The 21,389-nt window shown below is 35.1% G+C and overlaps 1 protein-coding gene across 1 annotated transcript in view; it reads right to left on the minus strand.

The window, feature by feature from the left end:
• Window positions 1–21,187, minus strand: part of LOC120173994 (phosphatidate cytidylyltransferase 5, chloroplastic-like) — a gene marked incomplete at its 5' end in the record, with an annotated part of 40,053 nt that extends 18,866 nt beyond the window's left edge. The window contains 3 exons of the mRNA XM_039181001.1: window positions 13,613–13,766; window positions 13,943–14,067; window positions 20,962–21,187. Of these exons, the coding sequence (XP_039036932.1) occupies window positions 13,613–13,766; window positions 13,943–14,067; window positions 20,962–21,187 (505 nt within the window). The remainder of the gene's footprint in view (window positions 1–13,612; window positions 13,767–13,942; window positions 14,068–20,961) is intronic.
• Window positions 21,188–21,389: the final 202 nt, after the last annotated feature.

Consider the following 21,389-nt stretch of genomic DNA (forward strand, 5'->3'; position numbering starts at 1 on the left):
AAAGTGGATGGGAGCGTCTGTGCATTGATGCATGCCCTAGGTGCATCAGTGTAAAATTCAAATATTTTGACCGTTGGACTCTCAGTGCATCGGTGCACTAAGAGTGCATCGGTGCATAAAATGCATTCGATGTTTTGAAAAAGCCTGAGTGCATCGATGCATGGTCTTGTGCATCGATGCATTAAATGCACTGAGTGCATCGATGCACAAGACCATGCATCGATGCATAAAATGCATTCGATGTTCAAGAAATTAATTGATGCTTCGATGCATGGATTGGTGCATCGGTGCATGCCCTGGAAAAATTGATTTTAGGCTTGATTTTGGTTCAAAATACTTTGTGAAAATTTGTTTAAAAATAGTTAAGTATAAAACACAAATTTACACATTTAGTAAGGTTTAAAATTGATCTTGAAAGACTGGGAGTAATAGCTTGATGTGCGAGTAATTAAATCGAATATACTTTTAGAAAATCATTTGCAAAATCTTAAAATTCATTTAACTTAATTTGTTATATCGAAACATCAAAGTGTATTTAACAATCACCCCCTTTTTGATATAACAAAACACTTGAGTAATTTTAATATTTTCTTTGAAAAACTATTTTGAAAATCTAGTTTGAAATTACTCCCCCTTACTATAACATTTCTCCCCCTTTAAAACATTTTACACTTCTCCTCGTTTTTGTTAAATCAAAATGACTCTAAAATAACTTTACACAAGGTTTTGAAAAACTTAGCCAATTTATATTTAGAAACTTAAAGATTAAGCTGCTAAGATCAAAGATCAAAAGAGAGATTAGCCATTAGTTTCATAATCAATATTCATAATAAAATGTGAAATGGCATAATTGGTCATAATGAAACTAATATGTAAATGATGCAAGAATTAAACCAAACCAAATATTTATAATAAGTTCAAACAACAAATCATTCAACTCCAAAAATAGCAAATTGTTTAATCAATCCAAGTTTTAAGTTTAATCCCAAATACAATCAAACTAAAATAAGTCTAATCATCCATAGAAGGATCGGGAGATGGAGGAGGAAATCGGGCTTGCATCTCAAGAGAGAGAGCATCCATACGTGCAAGCAACTCCCTTTGAAACTCCATCTGACGAGCTTCCAAAGTTTCTAAGCGTTGATTTACTGCTTCGTGAGTAGTAGTCAAGTGGGATCCGATGGAAGCATACCGTAAATCAAATTTCTCCAAAAATGAACAAAAATATGGAGGCATTTGATCTTCTTGTGGAGCTGGTTCTGGTGCAGGCTCATCATCGGGCATGTGATCATCGATGTCTTGCATAAGCTGTTGAAATTCAGGATCATCGTCAGAAGCCGGAGCCGGAGGAGGAGGAGGAGCACGAGAGGAGCTAGGAGCAGCTCGTGAGGAACTAGCTCCCGAAGTTTGCTTACCGGGTCTAAAAACCCATTGACCGATTACCTCGTCTTGTTTTCAATCCGCTTTCTTCAAGGATGTGAGATTGATTGGGTTTTGGAGAGGAATAGAATTGTCAAGAGAGACATCCAAACCGAGTTTGATAAAGAGATTGCTAAGAAGACAACCATAAACTAATGTTTCAACATGTTTGGATGGGATAATGTTTACGGTATCGACTAGCACACTAAAGATAATATGTGGAAGATTTATTTTGATCTTATTCTTAATACAGTACTTCCACCATAAATCCCTAGCACGAAGAGTGGAGTACCTACCCGCTGATGGTCAAAACCACCATGAGATCATTAAATGAAGAAAACGATCTTGATGAGATCGAAGGGTACTAACACTAGCGTTTGGGAGATATGGATAATCCACAGTTTCTTTTTCGTCATAGACACCATCGTCATCTAACCCAAATTTTGAAGCTATAATTATGGAATCAATAAGAATATATTGTCCTAAAAGGTAGGATCTAATTCCTATAGTTCCACATTGAGTTTCGTTTTGAATACAAACCGCATTAGAATAGAAAATGCGGACTAATTGATGAAAGACGACAGGTCTAAGAGAGAATAGTTTATCAAACTTCCATGATCTAAGAATCGGGAGGTATTCAAATTTAAAGTCTATCATGGCTTGTAGAGATGGAATACGTTCTTCCCTAATTCTATAAGATTAGAAAGAATCCATGTACCTATGGTACAATTCTTCTCTTCGACGTTCAAGCATATTAAAACAAGATCCTAATAGGCTATTAGGAGGTTGAGGAATGGGATTAGGAGGTTGGTTTGAACGAGAACGATTTGACGAAGTTCTAGGGCGTTTAGGATTAGACATGGTTTAGGAATCGGAATAAGAAATATAACCTGCAAATTGAAACATATGTATACAATTTAATCAATTCCAAAACTCAATTGAGTCTACAATAATCAAGGTTCTCTAAAACAATCCTAATGGGCAAAGTTTTGAAAACTATTTGAAAATATCATTGGAAATATTGCAATACATATAGTTTTCATAAAAACAATATAATTTCGAATTTCAAAGAAAATTTTGAAAAATTATGTGTTTTTGATGAAATTTGTTGTAAAATCTAGTTTAGAATCATCATATAATCAATGCCCGATATAATGTTCATCCTAGAACTAATCAAAACTATCCCTAAGATAGAGTTTTTAGAAAAGTTTACCTTGAAATTTCGGATTGAGAGGGATGTAATGATGTTTTGCACGAATTAATGATTGAAGTAGGATTAGAAGTTAAAAACTTGAAGATTCTGACCAAAAATGATGATTTTGGAGCAAGAAATGAGATTTTAAGAGAGAGAGAGAGATGAACGGTGGGTGTATGTTTAGTTTTAGGGTTTTGAAAATAAAGGAAAAATAGGCATATAAACCCACAAACCCGACGGATGTATCGATGCATGACCCTGTGCATCGATGCACATTCACGGCGTGCATCGGTGCATCAACATGATGAATCGAAGCACATTCAAAGGGATGCATCGATGCATGAAGCACATAAATGTCAAGAATCCGTTTTAAACACTTAAAATGCTAAATTAATTAGATTTAGTGGTATTGGAAACTCATATATTGAAGATTAATCATGTTCAATCAATCAAATTAATCCTTTAAATTTCATTTGAGCATAAAATTAATTTTCATCAAGCAACATAAACTCCCCCTAACTAATAGCAATGAATGTAATAAAAATTACTATTATATGCATTTTTCATTTATTCTTAAAAGTGCTAAAATTATTTTAAACACTAAGTGAAGATAGGTCAGTTAAACCTAATTCTCTCCTAAGTGTCCAAAATCTTTCTTTGTCTAAAGGTTTTGTAAAGATATCCGCTAATTGGTGCAAAGTATCAACATATTCTAGAACTACATCTTCCTTAGTGACATGGTCTCTAATGAAGTGATGTCTAATTTCAATATGCTTAGTTCTAGAGTGTTGGATGGGATTTTTAGTGAGACAAATAGCACTAGTATTGTCACACTTGATAGGAATGATACCTACTTCAATTCCATAATAAAAAAGTTGTTGCTTCATTCATAAAACTTGTGCACAACAATTACTGGCTGAAATATATTCCGCTTCAGTGGTAGATAATGTGACACAGTTTTGTTTCTTTGAAAACCAAGAAATTAGCATATTTCCAAGGAATTGGCAAGTACCGGAGGTGCTTTTCCTATCTAATTTCATCCTCCATAATCCGCATCAGAAAAGGCATGCAAGCTAAAGCTAGAGTCTCTAGGATACCAAAGTCCTAAACTAGGAGTGTCCTTAAGGTATCTAAAGATTCTCTTAATAGCTAGTAAATGTGATTCCTTAGGGCATGATTGAAATCTAGCACATAAGCAAACACTAAACATAATGTCCGGTCTACTTGCAGTTAGATAAAGTAAAGATCCAATCATTGACCTATATAATTTAACATCTACACATTTACCTCCTTTATCTAAGTCAAGCTTTGTTGAAGAGCTCATTGGAGTGTCATGAGGTTTGCCATTTTCCAGTCCAAACTTCTTGAGCATATCTTTGACGTACTGAGCTTGATTGATGAAGATGACATCTTTTCTTTACTTGATTTGGAGTCCTAAGAAAAATGAGAGTTCCCCCATCATGCTCATCTCAAACTCACTTTGCATTAGCTTAGAAAATTCTTGGCAAAGAACATCATTAGTAGAACCAAATATTATATCATCAACATAAATTTGAACTACTAATAAATCTTTACCTTTATGCTTTAAAAAAATGTAGTGTCAACTTTCCCTTTTGAAAAACCTTTTTCAATTAAAAAGTTTGACAATCTTTCATACCAAGCTCTAGGAGCTTGTTTTAAACCATAAAGCGCTTTTGTCAATTTAAGAACATGATCCAGAAATTTTGAATCTTCAAAATCTGGAGGTTGTTCCACATACACTTCTTCTTTTATAAAACCATTTAAAAATGCACTTTTAACATCCATTTGATATAATTTAAATTCATGAAAACATGCAAATGCTAATAACATTCTAATTGCTTCCATCCTAGCTACGTGAGCGTATGCTTCATCAAAGTCTATGCCCTCTTCTTGAGTATACCCTTGGGTAACAATTCTAGCTTTGTTTCTCACTATATTATCACTCTCATCAAGCTTATTCCTAAATACCCATCTAGTATCCACAGTAGATTTATTACTGGGCCTTTCAACTAATGTCCATATTTTACTTCTCTCAAATTGATTTAACTCTTCTTGCATAGTCATAATCCAATGTTCATCATTTAATGCTTCTTTAATATTCTTAGGCTCTATGCATGAGATAAATGCAACATAATTATAAATATTTCTAAGAGAAGATCGAGTTGTTACCCCTTTGGATGGATCACCTATAATCTCACCATCCTTGACATAGTTGTATTCCCTTGGGTAAGAGACTTCCCTTTCTTCAATGGTTGGATTCTCGAGAGGATCATGAGTTTCCTCATTTTTCATTTCTTCCTTTGATGATGGTTCTCCAATGTCATGTCTAACGTCAATTGTATTTATAACACCTACATCATCATTCACACAAGAATCCTTCCTTGGAAAGAGGTTATCATCGAAAACAACATGTATAGACTCTTCTACAACCAAAGTTCTTTTATTAAATACTCGATAAGCTTTAGAATTTAAGGAATAACACAAAAAAATTATTTCATCGCTTTTAGCATCAAATTTGCCAAGATTGTCTTTACCGTTGTTTAAAACAAAACACTTACATCCAAAAGGATGAAAATAACTACTGTTAAGCTTTTTATTTTTGAAAAGTTCATACGGAGTTTTCTTTAAAATAGGCCTAATCATTACTCGATTAATAACATAACAAGCGGTATTTGTGGCTTCCGCCCAAAAATATTTTGGCAAATTATTTTCACAAAGCATAGTTCTAGCCATTTCTTCTAAAGTTCGATTTTTCCTCTCAACAACTCCATTTTGTTGAGGGGTTATAGGTGCTGAATAATTATGGCTAATACCATTAGAATTACAAAAATCAGTAAATCCAAGATTTTCAAATTTAGTTCCATGATCACTCCTCACACTAGTTATAGAGTAACCTTTTTCGTTTTGGATTACTTTTGAAAATGTGATGAATTTTTCTAATGCTTCATCTTTAGAAATTAAGAATAGAACCCAAGTGTATCTAGAATAGTCATCTACTAAGACAAATGCATATTGTTTTCCACCTAAGCTAGTAGTCCTAGTTGGCCCAAAAAGATCTATATGGATCAATTGTAATACTCTACTAGTTGATGCATCATTAATGTATTTAAAAGAAACTCGCTTTTGTTTTCCTTTAGCACAAGCATCACAGATTTTATCATTATCAAATTTTAGTTTAGGAAACCCTCGAACTAAATAACCTTGAATTAGCCGTTGCAAAATACTCATACTAGCATGTCCTAGTCTCCTATGCCATAACCAACTATTATGCTCATCCTTAGCAACTAGGCATAAATTAGTCACATTAATAGAATCTAAATGCACCATGTAAATGTTTCCTATTCTATGACCAACAAGCATAATCCGATTAGATGAAATATCAATAACTTTACAACCATTAGTTTCAAACATGACATTGAATCCTTTATCAGAAAATTGACTAATACTCAAAAGATTATGCTTTAATCCATTCACATATAAAAAAGTTTTAATTTGTATGGAAGAGGTATTACCTATTGTACCTATGCCTTCAATGTGACCTTTTGAATTATCACCAAAAGTCACTTCTCCTCCATTTTTGGCGTTAAGCTCTATGAACCGGTTTTTATCCCTGATCATGTGTCTCGAGCATCCACTATCAAGGTACCATAAATCTGAAGTTTGTTTCTCGTGCCTTGTAGCAATGCTCATTTCCCTACAAATATAGATTAATTTTTTATTTTTGGTATCCAAATTCTTTTGGGTCCATATTCATTAGTTTCCAAAATCCTAGTCCCCTTAGGTATCCATTTGTGTAGGATATCTTTATCTTTAGTAGTAATAAGTTCTTTAGGAACCCACATACTTCTAACGATCTTTCTATTAGAGGTTCTTTGGGGACCTCTATGATTGTAGTTTTTAAAACATTTTCTAACAAAGTTGGATTTTGAATTTTCTCATTTTTCAAAATGTTTTGTTCCAACTTTATCAAAAGAAGTTTTAAGATCATCAATTTTCTTTTGATGATCATCATTCACCTTTGAAAGTAAATTTTGCAAATCCAAAATTGTCTTTTCAAACTCTTCTAGTTTGATTTGCAAATCTTTAATTTTACTTTCAAGATCGTTGTTGGTTTTGGATATGAGTTTATTTTCATTTTTCAATTTTGAAACATCATTTTTATATTTTAAAAACAATTTCTCATAATCCGAAGCCAACCCATTATATTCCTCTAATAGCTCATCATAGGATAAATCATCAAAATCAAATGAGTTAGAGGTTACCTTAGAATCTTCCCCGAATGCCATCAAGCGCAAGTTTGCTACTTCTTATTCCTCTTCATCAAAACCTTCTTCATCGCTCCATGTAGCCACATGAGCCTTGTGCTTATTCTTTGATTGACCCTTTCTCTTCAATTGTGGGCAATCATATTTGACATGCCCCGATTTTTTGCATTCATAACAAATGATCGGGTCCTTCTCTTTTGGTTCATTTTTAGGTATTCATTTCGTTTGAATTTTCTTCCTCGGTAAGGTCTCATCATTTTTCTGAACCGTTTGGCAAACAATGCCATTTCCTTGTCATCGTCATCTTTATTCGAATCACTCTAATCTTTTGTGGATTTGAGAGCAACTCCAATGTTTTTCTTCTTCTCATTCTCCTTTGGTGTCTCGTCAATCTTATCGAGGTCCACCTCATCTTCAAGCATCATTTCATGAGTGAGGAGGGAACTGATTAGTTCTTCAAGAGTTAAGGACGTTAGGTCCTTAGACTCGATGATTGTCGTCTTCTTTGATTGCCATGATTTTGGAATGGAGTAAACTAACTTCCTCACAAGCTTTTCATTTGAAATGATCTCTCCATATGATTTGAGACCATTGATAATCATTGAGAATCTATCCGTCATAGCTTTGATATCTTCATTTGGTTTCATCCTGAAATTTTCATAGCTATGCTTTAGAATACTAATTTTTGATTTTTTTACCTCATCGGTACCTTCATGAGTGACTTGAATCTTATCCCATATTTCTTTGGCGGTTGTACAAGATGAAACTCTTCCGTATTCATCTGGTCCAAGAGCACAAAATATGATATGAATGGCTTTAGAGTTGAGCAGGAACAATCTTGTCTCTCCTTCACTCCACATTCTTTGATGAGTAAGAGTCTTGATATATCCGTCTTCTACAACATTCCATGCTCTCATGTCACTTGCTTGAATGAAGTACATCATCCTATTTTTCCAATAGGCATAGTTAGCCCCATTGAAGAAAGAAGGCTTGTTGACGGGCATCGAATCGAGACCGGAGTCGAAGTTTAAAGTGGAGGCCATTGATGACTTTGATTATCGATGTAACTCTTCCCGAATCGACTCAAGAGGCGATTAAACCTTCAAATTAATTAGGTTCTGATACCAATTGTTGAGTTAATCGATTGACGAAATCGGCCAAGAGGGGGTGAATTGGCAATTAAAAATTTGGTGGAAGCTTTTGCAGAAAATTGAAAGTAATTGCACAGCGATTTAGAGTGGTTCGACTTTCTCAACTAAAGTCTACGTCCACTACCTTAGCTATCCACACTAAGGATTTTCTACAAATTCACTAATTTGTCTTTCTTTTGAGGACAAAGAGTAACCTTACAAACCCTCAAGAATTATATCCCAAATTCTTGAGAACGCTCTCTCCCAAAGAGAACGATACAAATTTGCAAACTTACAAGGAAATCCTCACAAGGCATATTGTTTGCACAATTCTAGAACAAATCAAGAATGAATACAATTAAGTACATGTAGTGTTCTTGAAATAAAAATGAATATTGAATGAAAAATAGGCTTGAAATGCTCAAACTTGAGGTTTGATGTTTTCTCCTTGATTCTCTCTTGATTCTAGTTGCTTGTTATTTCTTGTTGTTGATCAATGGCTTCTAATCTTGTTTAAATACACCTTCAAATTATTTTAAACATTGGGGATGATTAGTGGAGTCAATAGAGTCGTTTAAGTGTGAAAACAATTAATGAAAGTGGATGGGAGCGTCTGTGCATCGATGCATCCCCTAGGTGCATTGGTGCATCAGTGTAAAATTTAAATATTTTGACCGTTGGACTCTCAGTGCATCGGTGCACTAAGAGTGCATCGATGCATAAAATGTATTCGATGTTTTGAAAAAGCCTGAGTGCATCGATGCATGGTCTTGTGCATCGATGCATCAAATGCACTGAGTGTATCGATGCATGGTATGTGCATCGATGTATAAAATACATTCGATGTTCAAGAAATTAATTGATGCATCGATGCATGGATTGGTGCATCGGTGCATGCCCTTGAAAAATTGATTTTAGGCTTGATTTTGGTTCAAAATACTTTGTGAAAATTTGTTTAAAAATAGTTTAAGTATAAAACAAAATTTTACACATTTAGTAAGGTTTAAAATTGATCTTGAAAGACTTGGAGTAATAGCTTGATATTCGAGTAATTAAATCAAATTTACTTTTAGAAAATCATTTGCAATATATTAAAATTCATTTAACTTAATTTGTTATATCGAAACATCAAAATGTATTTAACAAGTCTTTATTCAGACTATCCCCCTTCTTTCTCTGAATTTATTCAGACAATGACCTCACTTCTGCATTCTTTAATTCCTTGTTATGAAAACTCTTGTCCATTTTATGATTGCTTTCTACTCTGATGACCACTTCGTGAACTAACACATTTTTTATGAATGATCATGAAATGCAATAGTATCAAAAATAGAGACAAAAAATAAAACTATGTCAGTATGTATAATGAACAATCAAATAATCAAGAAAATATATCATAAACATTACCCTCATGTTTTTGTTTGGCTAATAAATCCTAACCACATTTTTCTAGTTCGCAGACTTCGGATAGAGATATAAAACCTAACCGTATAATTTTCTAGCTCTCATGCTTCTTGCAAAAATAAATAAGTAGATTCGAGGAAAATGTTAGAATGAGTTTCCCCCATGGACATAAATTCAGTATAAAATGGGCAGAAATTCGGTACTACTAACAGGGCACTCGAATTGTCCTTTGCTGGTGCCCACTTGAGCCTACCAGACCTTGATCCTCACCCATTATATGTTTAAATAGATTGAGTTTAATTCTAGAGGATGCATTTCCCCATGTTCATGCAAGGAAACTCGATGTCTCACTCGTAAACATGTGGCATATGTACCCCTAGAGTTTACTTGCTAAAGCTCATACGGAGAAAAATAATTTTTCTCACGTAAGCGTAGCGTTCACCCCTACGTAACGGGATAAAGCACAGTTAGAATACTCTAAATATCAAAAAGTTATGGTGTGTGTAAGGGGAAACTCACAATCCTTTGGCTCAATCCAAGAACAATCAAGCCAAAAAGGTTATAAATTTGAAACATGTAAACCAATCACATTAGTATGACTAATAAAAAATTCAATGTGATACAAACAAAACTTAATTATCAAAATTTAAATATCATTCATATTTTCTATTTTCAACTAAAAAGATGACGTATAATCGAATACAACTTGACTCTTTAAAAAAAATTATCCCCAGCGGAGTCGCCAAGTTGTCAAAACGATCCATTCAGCTTTTTAGGGCTATAGAGGATCAATCCAACTTAATTTTGGGAAAATGTTGGGTTTTAAAATAAATGTGAAAATAAATAAATTTGGAGTCGCCATCGACCTTTGGGTTAGGTAGGTTGAATACCTAAAAATACCTTTCAAAATAATTTTAAGAAAAGTAATTTTAAAAGATAAAAAAAATTGATCTGCGTTTGACCAGAAATTCATTTTGAAAAAGGGTTCGGGAGTCGATTATGCATGAGGAAGGATTAACACCCCCACAACGCCCGAAATTGATACCTAAGCGATTATAAGTCATCTAAATATTGAAATTGACAAAATTGAATCATATTTAAATTATGATAATTTTTTTAGAAAAAAAAAAATTTTGTAATTTTATACATATAATCCTTGAAAATACCTCCCTAGTCAATTAAGGGGTAATTTTATGGATTCTTTGTACAAAATAGTATTACCCTAAATTTTAGATACAATAAAAATATAACAATAGAAAAAAATAAATTCATTTAAAACATAAAAAAAATTATTTTATTCAAGCAATCCTCAGAAACACACTCTTTGTTAGTTAAGGGGTATTTCTTTAAATTACTCGTATAAAATAATATATGAAAATTTTGTTTTATTAATAAATTTATAAATATGTACATTATTCAAAATTAAAATTTATATTTGAGGATTAAAATGCAAAGAAAACAAAAATTATGGCCATAAATAAGACTAACATGCAAAATAAGTATTGGAATTGTAATTTAACCATGATCGCTATTAATGATTAAAATATAAACCACTAAAATAATAGGGACTAAATCAAGTATTTATCCAAATGTGTATAAATAAAAGTAGTGATTAAATAATAAATATGAAAAAAGAAGAAGCTCAAAACAGAAAGATAAAACTTTAATTTAATGACAAACACAAAGTTACAAAGATCCACCTAAAACATAATTAACCCACACACAAAAAATTACTCTTAGATCCCTTGCTAAACAGCGTCGTTTAGCCCAAGGTATAAATACCCATTAAACTGACCAGTTTGCCTTCAACCTTTCATTTTTCTCTTTTCCCCCTCTTTTCATTTTTTGAGAGAGAAAATTATCTTCCTTCTCTCATCTCTCTTCCTCCCGCCGATTATGGCCATCCCGGCCGATCGCCGTACATCGACATTGACGACCACCACCGGCCACTGTCCATGGTGGCTGGAAACTTAAAAAAATTACCCAAAATGATCCCCGACTTTTTCTCTACCCAAATCCGAACACCACTCACCTTAAAAATAACCCCACTGTCCTAGATCTAAAGGAAAACAAAGGGTTACCTTCGATTTTCTAAGGCTTGTTCCAATTTTTCTCACAGTTGTTTGGTTGTTGTTGTTGTAGTAGTTGTTGTGTTTGATTATTGTGCTTGTTTTAGTTGCTGTTGATGGTTGTTTTTGGTCTGCTTTTGTTCGTATCTCCTGTTGGTTGTTCCTCTTTTTGTTGGTTTTGTTGAGTTCCTTTTATAGGACTCTTAAGACCATCTTTCGGACCGGTAGGAGGGAGGAGCCCTCTTAGTCATCGGGCTATGGCGGTGGCCGTTTTAGGGGCGATGTTGATTTTAGGTAGCTGGGGCATTTAATTCACCCATATTTTCTTTGATTTGGTCGGTGATATCGATGGCGGCGACTCTGGTTAAGAAAAAACCCTTGCATCTTTCAATCTAGACCGTTGGATTGGTCCAGATCTGTGCGGCGGCTGGGAGAATGATACAAAACCTTAGCTACTATCTTGTATGCGAGCTTGATCTGCTGGGTTACTTCCTGGACCTTGAACGGGCTCACCTGTTGGGTCAGGCTTGTGAGCCCGATTGGGCTTGGACACTTACCAGACTTCTAGACTTAATTTTAGACCCGAACCCTACAATTAAAATACAAATAAATATAATAATAATAATAATAATAATAATAATAATAATATAAACTTTCAAAACCATAAATTATATTTTTAATAATATAGTTATTTTTAAATTATATTAAATATGTTTCAAAACTATTTTCATAACTATATTATATATATTTTTCAAAACTATTTTCAAAACTATACTATATATATTTTTCTAAACTATTTTCAAAATTATATTATATATTATTTAAAAAATATTTTCAAAATTATACTATATATATATATTCCAAAATTATTTTCAAAACTATATATTTTTAAAACTATATTATATATTTTTTCCAAACTATATTATATATATATATTTTTTCCAAACTATATATTTTATAAAACTATATATATTTTACAAAACTATATATATAACCAAAATAAAACAAAACAAAAATAAACTAAACAGTAAGAAATTCTAGGATGAAAATACATGTCTACAATATGTTAACTTGTATTACTCTTATAGCGTCAAAGAATTTTTATGACAAAAACAAACCTATCTTCTTAGAACATCACAACCAAAGCAAAATTCAAAAACTTCAACCTATCAATTAATTTAAGTATACTTCGGCATCTAGCATTACATTTTATTCTTATTGATCTAACATTATAAGATTTTGTGTCAATTAAGTTTTAATTCTACCAAATGACATCAATACCTTGTTACGTCAATTGAGAATATTTTTTTTATAAATTTATTCTTAAATTTTCATTGTTAAATGTGATATTTTAGATAAATATATGTTCAATCTTTGTGAGATTCGCTTGCTAGAAAATTTATTCTTAAAAGTACAACATAATAATATTGTAAATAAAAAATATGAATTTGTTTATATTGTAGATTTATATTTTTAGTATCTTTTAAAAGATTGTTAATGATAAATTTATTATTATAATAATTTTAAAAGAATTTAAATGATTTTAGATTATATTTATTGGGTTTAGAGTATTTTTTAATGAAACAAACACTAAACTTGTGTTCATGAGGCTAAAAAGGAGTGAACTAAAGGCTATTGCACTACACCAATGAAAAAAACATGCAAGGTCTCGGGGTTAATGTTCTTTTTTAGGATAACAATGCAATCCAATAATCCCAATATGTGATTCCTGGGGTGGTTAACAGTTGATGCTTGCAGTGATCCTAGCCAAAGATTTGGTTTAATTTCAAAATAATCAGAGAATCAGTCATCATTACACTTGCATTCCATGCACATGCGTGAGCAGACAGATAGAAAATTTCGGAATTCAAACAATGACATGCACATTGACCATCAAAATGTCTGCATGCATGAAGGTGCATGAACACCGGATGATGTAAACATCAGATTACATATTAATGAAAATAAATCAACTTGTAACCAATGGGGATAGTTTAAATTTATGCCAACAGTAAAAAATCTAACTCTTGGTCTTGAAACAACCGGTCTTGTTTGGAAATTTATGCCAGGCACTTAAGTTACTATGGATATCATTTAGTAAATTATTACTTGTGAGATAGATTGAAAACCTTAGCAAAGAGGCTGGCCAGCTTAAAATCTTTGACAATACTACTGAAGTTGCAATACAACCACCCAAGCCAGCGGTAGCTCCTTCCCATGTCTTCTTTGGACTCATATTAGTAAGTGGTCTCCTGCCAATGGCCTGCATCACAGCAGGGGACAAACATAAGCACGGTTGTTGAATGATATGTTGACCACTTAAAATGCAAAGAAAGAATCATTCTCATGCCAATAAATAACTGTAACTAATGTAGCATTCATGGCATCTTAGAGTCTTTAAATAAGTGAAACACGATCATGTATATGAAGACTACATACCTTTCCACCCAAAAAGGCATATGTATCCGCCGTTATTATGCTGATGAAAGAAATCAAGGTTGCCACAAGGCCTACTGTCCAATGAACTTGGGCACCAAGAAGATAAGGACATCCAGCTCCTATTCCTGCCGAAAAGAAGCTTTGGTAATGTTGGATCATAAATTTGATCCATTATGGGAGCCTAAATCCAAACCCAAACTAAATTGATGTCATTGCTTACATCAATTAGATGAAGATGTCATTGCTTACATCAATTTAGTTAGGTAAGAGTTAGGTATTTGTAGACTTTAATGGTTTAAATTATTTTATTTGTATGGTATAAGATTGTTCGAGTAGTATAAATACCCCTCCCCATTTTAGTTTAAGCATCAAGAAAAATTAAGAGCTTTAAGTGAGCGAAGAAGCATAGTCCTATAAGAGTGAGTTGTAGTTCTTGTTTTTGAGTGAGATTACTCTTGTAATATTTGTTTGAGTTCCAATAAAAGTTGTTTGTGTGAGTGTTTCATTTCCAACAAAATGGCATCAAAGAGAGTTGGAAAGATAGAAGGTCTCGACGAGAAGAATCTGACGCCGCAAAAATCTTCCCAATCTAGTTCTGAACTGCCACCACGCACCGCCGAAAGACTGCTGCCAGAAAATCAAGTTGACTCACTGAGTTGAGCCGAGTCAGCCGGGTTGGAGCCCATTGACCGAGTTGTCCAAGTCCTTCCCAAGGTTTTTCGGCGTTCCAGATTCATCCGTGCAATCGGATTTTGCAAAATCTTATTATATTGAGAGATATGGAAAACGGTATGGCACCATTCCAAGTTTCGACACTTAACAACAAGAGAAAATAACCTCAGTGACAAAAAATCCCAGATAATATACGATTTTGACCAACTTTTTTTGGATTTGCGAAAATGACCAACAAAATCGCAATGTGATCTCTAATTCGCATTGCGATCTCCACTATCGCAAATTCGCGTTGCATTTCGCGTTGCGATAATTGAAAATCGCGTTGCGATTTTCCATTTCGCGTTGCGATAGTTGAAAATAGAAAATCGCAACGCGAATTTCCAGTTCGCGTTACGATAATCTACAGTTGTCGTTGCGATAGTCTACAGTTGTTGTTGCGATAGTCTACAGTTGTCGTTGCGATTTTCCAAATTCGTTGCGAAAATTCGTTGTGATAGTTAAAAAAAAAGATTTTGTTTCTTAGGAATTTTCTCTAAAAAAATAGTATCCGCGCGGACGTGTCGAAGACACGTATTACCACGACCACGACCACGACCCGACCCGACCCGACACGAGACGGACGGCGGCGGCGGCGCGCGAGAGTCCCTCTTGTTCTCTATCACTCAACAAGAAAGTGGGAAAGCCAAGCCTTAAATACCATTCTCAATAGTGCTTCCAATACTATGTGGGATTGAGCATTACCAACACTTGATTCCAATACAATGTGATTATTCAGGAAACAATTAACAATCATGCACCTTAAAACAACTGAATCAGCAACCAATTGCATTAGTATTATACGATTAAATATGTCATAATTAAAAGTCAATCTACAATCAATCGCGATTATTGCAATTTTAAGCAAAACATTCAAAAATAATATCACTATTTAAGGCTCAATCCCACATAGTATTGGGAACAAGTGTTGGTAATGCTCAAATCCCACATAGTATTGGAAACACTATTGGGAATGGTATTTAAGGCTTGGCTTTCCCACTTCCTTGTTGAGTGATAGAGAACAAGGGGGGCTCTCGTGCGCCGCCGCCGCCGCCGCCGTCCGTCTCGTCTCGGGTCGTGGTCGTGGTAATACGTGTCTTCGACATGTCCGCGCGGATACTATATTTTTAGAGAAAATTCTTAAGAAACAAAATCTTTTTTTTAACTATCGCAACAAATTTGGAAAATCGCAACGACAACTGTAGACTTTCGCAACAACAACTGTATACTATCGCAACGAATTTGGAAAATCGCAACGACAACTGTAGACTATTGCAACGCGAAATGGAAAATCACAACGCGATTTTCAACTATCGCAACGCGAAATGGAAAATCGCAACGCGATTTTCAACTATAGCAACGCGAAATGAAACGCGAATTTGCGATAGTGGAGATCGCAATGCGAATTAAAGATCGCATTGCGATTTTGTTGGTCATTTTCGTAAATCCAAGAAAAGTTGGTCAAAATCGTATATTATCTGGGATTTTTGGTCACTGAGATTATTTTCTCTAACAACAACAACTACAACAATTGGAGTATCAAAATGAAGGCACTTCTTGGATCACAAGATGTGGGGGATGTCATAGAGAAAGGCTATAACGAGCCTGCGGATGATGATGCTTTTGCTACTCTTACACCAGACCAAAAGACAACTTTGAAGGATTCAAGAAAGAGAGAAAAGAAGGCTCTCTACCTCATCTATCAAGCATTAGATGATGATGTTTTTAAAAAGATTTCGAGTGCAAGCTCTAGAAAGGAAGCGTGGGAGAAGCTGCAAACCTCTTACAAAGGATCCAAGCAAGTGAAGAAGGTATGTCTCCAAACATTAAGAGATGAATTTGAATCCTTACATATGAAAGCATCCGAGTCTATTTTAGATTATTTCTCAAGAGTAGTAGCTGTTTCTAATCAATTGAAAAGAAATGGTGAAAAGTTAGAAGATGTGAGTATAATAGAGAAGATACTTCGTTCATTGGATCCCAAATTTGAGCACATCGTCGTGACAATTGAAGAAACTAAAGACTTGGAAGAAATGACGATCGAGCAACTCCAAGGATCATTGCAAGCATACGAAGAGAAACATAAGAAGAAGCATGAGTTTACTGAGCAACTCCTCAAGCTGCAACTCAAGGATATGCATGAAAGCCAACGCAATGATAGAAACCAACATGGCCTAGGCAGAGGTAAAGGCTATGGACGAGGTGGAAGTCGTGGTCGTGGACGAGGTTAGAATTACAACAACAACAACAATTCCAACAACAACTATGAGAAATGAGAAAGCTCAACACGAGGCCGTGGAAGAATCAATCCGAACTCGAGATATGACAAATCTCAAGTTCGATGTTATAATTGTCAGAAGTTTGGGCATTATGCCTCAGAATGTAGAGCTCCCAACAACAAAATTGAGAAGGCCAACTATGTGGAGGAAAAGACAGATGACAAAGAAACTCTTCTTCTAGCATGAAAGGAAACTGATGGTGGCCAAGCAAATTCCTGGTATCTTGACAGTGGTGCATGCAATCACATGTGTGGAAGGAAAGACATGTTCGTGGAGCTAGATGAATCAGTAAGCGAAAATGTTTCGTTTGGAGATGATTCCACAATAGCAGTGAAAGGGAAAGGTAATATTCTTATCCGTTTGAAAGATGGGAGACATCAATTTATTTCAAATGTCTACTACGTGCCCAATATGAAAAATAACATCTTAAGTTTAGGGCAACTGGAAGAGAAAGGTTATGATATTCATATGAATAATTATAATCTTTCTATAAAAGATGATAAGAATAATTTCATTGCTAAAGTGTCGATGTTAAAGAATAGAATGTTTTTGATTAACATACAAAATGATGTTGCAAAGTGCCTGAAAGCTTGCTACAAATATGCATCATGGCTTTGGCATCTTCAATTTGGGTATCTGAATTTTGGAGGTATAGACCTACTATCTAAGAAGGAGATGGTGAAGGGACTACCTCGCATCAACCATCCTGACCAACTTTGTGAAGGGTGTCTAGTCGGGAAACAATTTAGGAAAAACTTTCCAAAGGAGTCAGAGACAAGAGCCAAAAAGCCACTTGAGCTCATCCATACCGATGTGTGTGGACCGATTAAGCCAAGCTCTCTCGGTAACAATAACTATTTTCTTCTCTTCATTGATGATTTTTCAAGAAAAACCTGACTATATTTCTTGAAATAAATGTCAGAAGTTTTTAAAGTCTTCAAGAAGTTCAAAGCAGTAGTGGAGAGAGAAAGCGGTAGAAAGATCAAAGCCATGAGATCCGGCCGAGGTGGAGAATTTACTTCCAGGGAGTTTCAAGAGTTCTGTGAAGTAAATGGAATTCGTCGACCAATGACAGTTCCTAGATCCCTCCAACAAAATGGTGTAGCAGAAAGAAAGAACAGAACAATCCTCGACATGGCACAAAGCATGCTCAAAAATAAGAAACTACCCAAGGAATTTTGGGCGGAAGCAGTAGCGTGTGCAGTCTACTTGACAAACCGATCTCCAACAATAAGTGTATGGGGAAAGACACCACAAGAGGCATTGAGTGGAAGAAAAGCTGGCATTTCCCGCTTGAGAACCTTTGGATGTATAGCTCATGTTCACATACCATACGAGAGAAGAACGAAGCTTGATGATAAAAGAGAGTTTTATCTTTATCGGCTATGATGCAAATTCGAAAGGCTACAAGCTATACAATCCAGACAATAAGAAGATTGAGATCATTCGAGATGTGGTTTTCAACGAAGAAGGAGAATGGGATTTTAACTCTCATGCAGGTGGCTTAAATTTCTTTCCTCAGTTTGAAGAAGATGAGCAGACAATGAGGGAACAACTAGGTGAACCTCAACAAGAGCTTGAAACTCCACCCACTTCAAAAACATCAGCCAATCAAGGAGACTCACCACCTTCGTCATCGTCAAGTGGAAGTCAAAGTGAAAGAGTTGTGCAACGTACAAGAAGCCTTACAGATCTCTATGAGGTAACTGAACAACAAGATAATATTACATTATTTTGTTTGTTTGTTGATTGTGAACCAATGAGCTTTCAAGAAGCAGTACAAGAAAAGAAATGGAGAGATGTGATGGACGATGAAATCAAGGCCATCGAGAAGAATGACACATGGACTCTTACCTCACTTTCCAAGGGACATAGGGCGATATGTGTCAAATAGGTGTACAAAACAAAGCAAAACGCCAATGGAGAGATTGAAAGGCACAAGGCGAGGCTAGTTGCTAAAGGTATAGTCAAAAGGCTGGAATTGACTATGGTGAGGTATTCGCTCATGTTGTTCGATTGGAGACACTACCAAACTAATCATTTCTTTGGCAGCTCAAAACAAGTGGAAGATACAACAAATGGATGTAAAGTCTGCCTTCCTAAATGGAGTTCTTGAAGAGGAAGTTTATATTCAGCAACCATCAGGCTATAAAGTCAAAGGGCACGAAGACAAGGTGTTGAAGTTGAAGAAGGCTCTTTACGGGCTAGAACAAGCACCAAGGGCATGGAATAGCCGAATCGACAAGTGCTTCCAAGAGAATGGCTTCAACAAATGTCCTTACGAGCACGCTTTATATATCAAGATCAAAGATGAAGATATTTTGATCGTGTGCCTCTACGTGGACGATTTGATCTTCACCGGAAGCAACCCAAGCATGTTTAATGAATTCAAGGACGTGATGATGAAAGAATTCGAGATGACAAACATGGGGCTCATGGCGTACTACCTTGGCATTGAAGTTAAGCAACAAAAGGATGGAATTTTCATTTCACAGGAAAGCTATGCAAAGGAGATCCTGAAGAAGTTCAAGATGGAAAACTGTAAGCCAATAAGCACACCAACAAAATACGGGATCAAGATGTCCAAACATGAAGAAGGCGAAAGTATAGATCCAACATTCTTCAAAAGTTTGGTGGGAAGTCTACGCTATCTAACTTGCACGAGGCCTGATATTCTTCACGCAGTTGGATTGGTTAGTCGTTATATGGAATCTCCAACAACCACCCATTTTAAACCCGCAAAGAGAATTCTTCGCTATCTGAAAGGTACAATTGACTTTGGCTTGTTCTATTCAGTTTCTAATGATTACAAACTTGTTGGATATAGCGACAGTGATTGGGGTGGAGACATAGATAATTGAAGGAGCACTACTGGATTCGTATTTTTCATGGGAGATACTGCTTTCACATGGATGTCAAAGAAACAACTGATTGTCACATTGTCCACTTGTGAAGCGGAATATATTGCTGCTACCTCATGCGTTTGTCATGCAATTTGGCTTAGAAATCTATTGAATGAGATAGGTTTGATACAAGAAAAGCCTACCAAGGTTTGTGTCGACAACAAGTCAGTCATTGCCTTAGCAAAGAATCCAGTATTCCATGATCGAAGTAAGCACATCGATATTCACTACCACTATATAAGGGAGTGTGTTGCAAGAAACGATGTGGAAGTTGAATACATTAAGTCACAAGATCAAGTTGCCGATATTTTTACCAAGCCCCTGACAAGCGAAGACTTCATAAGATTAAGGAACTTACTAGGAATCACAAGATCAAGTTTAAGGGGGGTGTTGGATCATAAACTTGATCCACTATGGGAGCCTAAACCAAAACTAAATTGATGTCATTGCTTACATCAATTAGATGAAGATGTCATTGCTTATATCAATTTAGTTAGGTGTGAGTTAGTATTTGTAGACTTTAATGGTTTAAATTATTTTATTTGTGTGGTGTAGGATTGTTCTCGAGTAGTATAAATACCCCTCCCCATTTTAGTTTAAGCATCAAGAAAAATTAAGAGCTTCTAAGTGAGTGAAGAAGCAAAGTCCTATAAGAGTGAGTTGTAGTTCTTGTTTTTGAGTGAGAGTGCTTTTGTAATATTTGTTTGAGTTCTAATAAAAGTTGTTTATGTGAGTGTTTCATTTCCAACCGGTAAAACAGTTCGGTGAACATTCATAACCCGTTCTCCTTTCCACAATGGCACAACCACACATGCAAATGAGTCAAACCCAAAAATAAAGATGAATTAAGTTTCAAATCCAAGGAAATAAAAGGAGTTTACAAATTACAGGACGCATTTGAAAATATAATACATAGAGGAAATAAAATCAGTTTCGAGATCCTTCATCAGAAACTCCAAATCATAAACCAAACCACCCAAAGTTTAGCAACAGCAGCATAGAAGTAATTATACCATTTTCAGCTCTCACTTTCAGCTGAGCAAATATTACTGGCCACTGTTTATAGATAAATTTGTCTAAAATTTAGATTCACAAACAAAAAAAGTGTGTGAATCCATATTATTACTGGTATTTAAGGAAGGAGCTGCAAAACCACATCTGAGCTTAACCCAGAAACAAGGGAGGTAGCCACAATAAAATAACCCAAACATGGTACTGCTAAGCTGAGCAAAACGAGGGTTTCCCCTTTGCATGAGCAATGCCATAGCCACAACAAATGCAGCAGATGTCACTGAAATATCAATCCTACAAGTTTCATTCTCATTTCTGTCAATATATGAGCCCAAGCATAATTAAAGGTACCTCATCGGCATTGCATTCGTTGAAACTTTCGGGTTCAACACGAGCCACAGCCGTAATTAACAGCCGGTTGGAGTAAATATCGGTAGGACGAAGCTGGAAGACCGGTTCAGAAGCATGAAAGAGTAAGTTAAGGTTGAGTTTAGGGGTTATTGGAGAGCGGTTGGATAAGAGACGGCATGGGCAAGCACAGAG

Source organism: Hibiscus syriacus, unplaced genomic scaffold (assembly GCF_006381635.1).
Source record: "Hibiscus syriacus cultivar Baekdansim isolate YM2019G1 unplaced genomic scaffold, ASM638163v2 tig00111996_pilon, whole genome shotgun sequence".
Lineage (NCBI taxonomy): Eukaryota > Viridiplantae > Streptophyta > Magnoliopsida > Malvales > Malvaceae > Hibiscus > Hibiscus syriacus.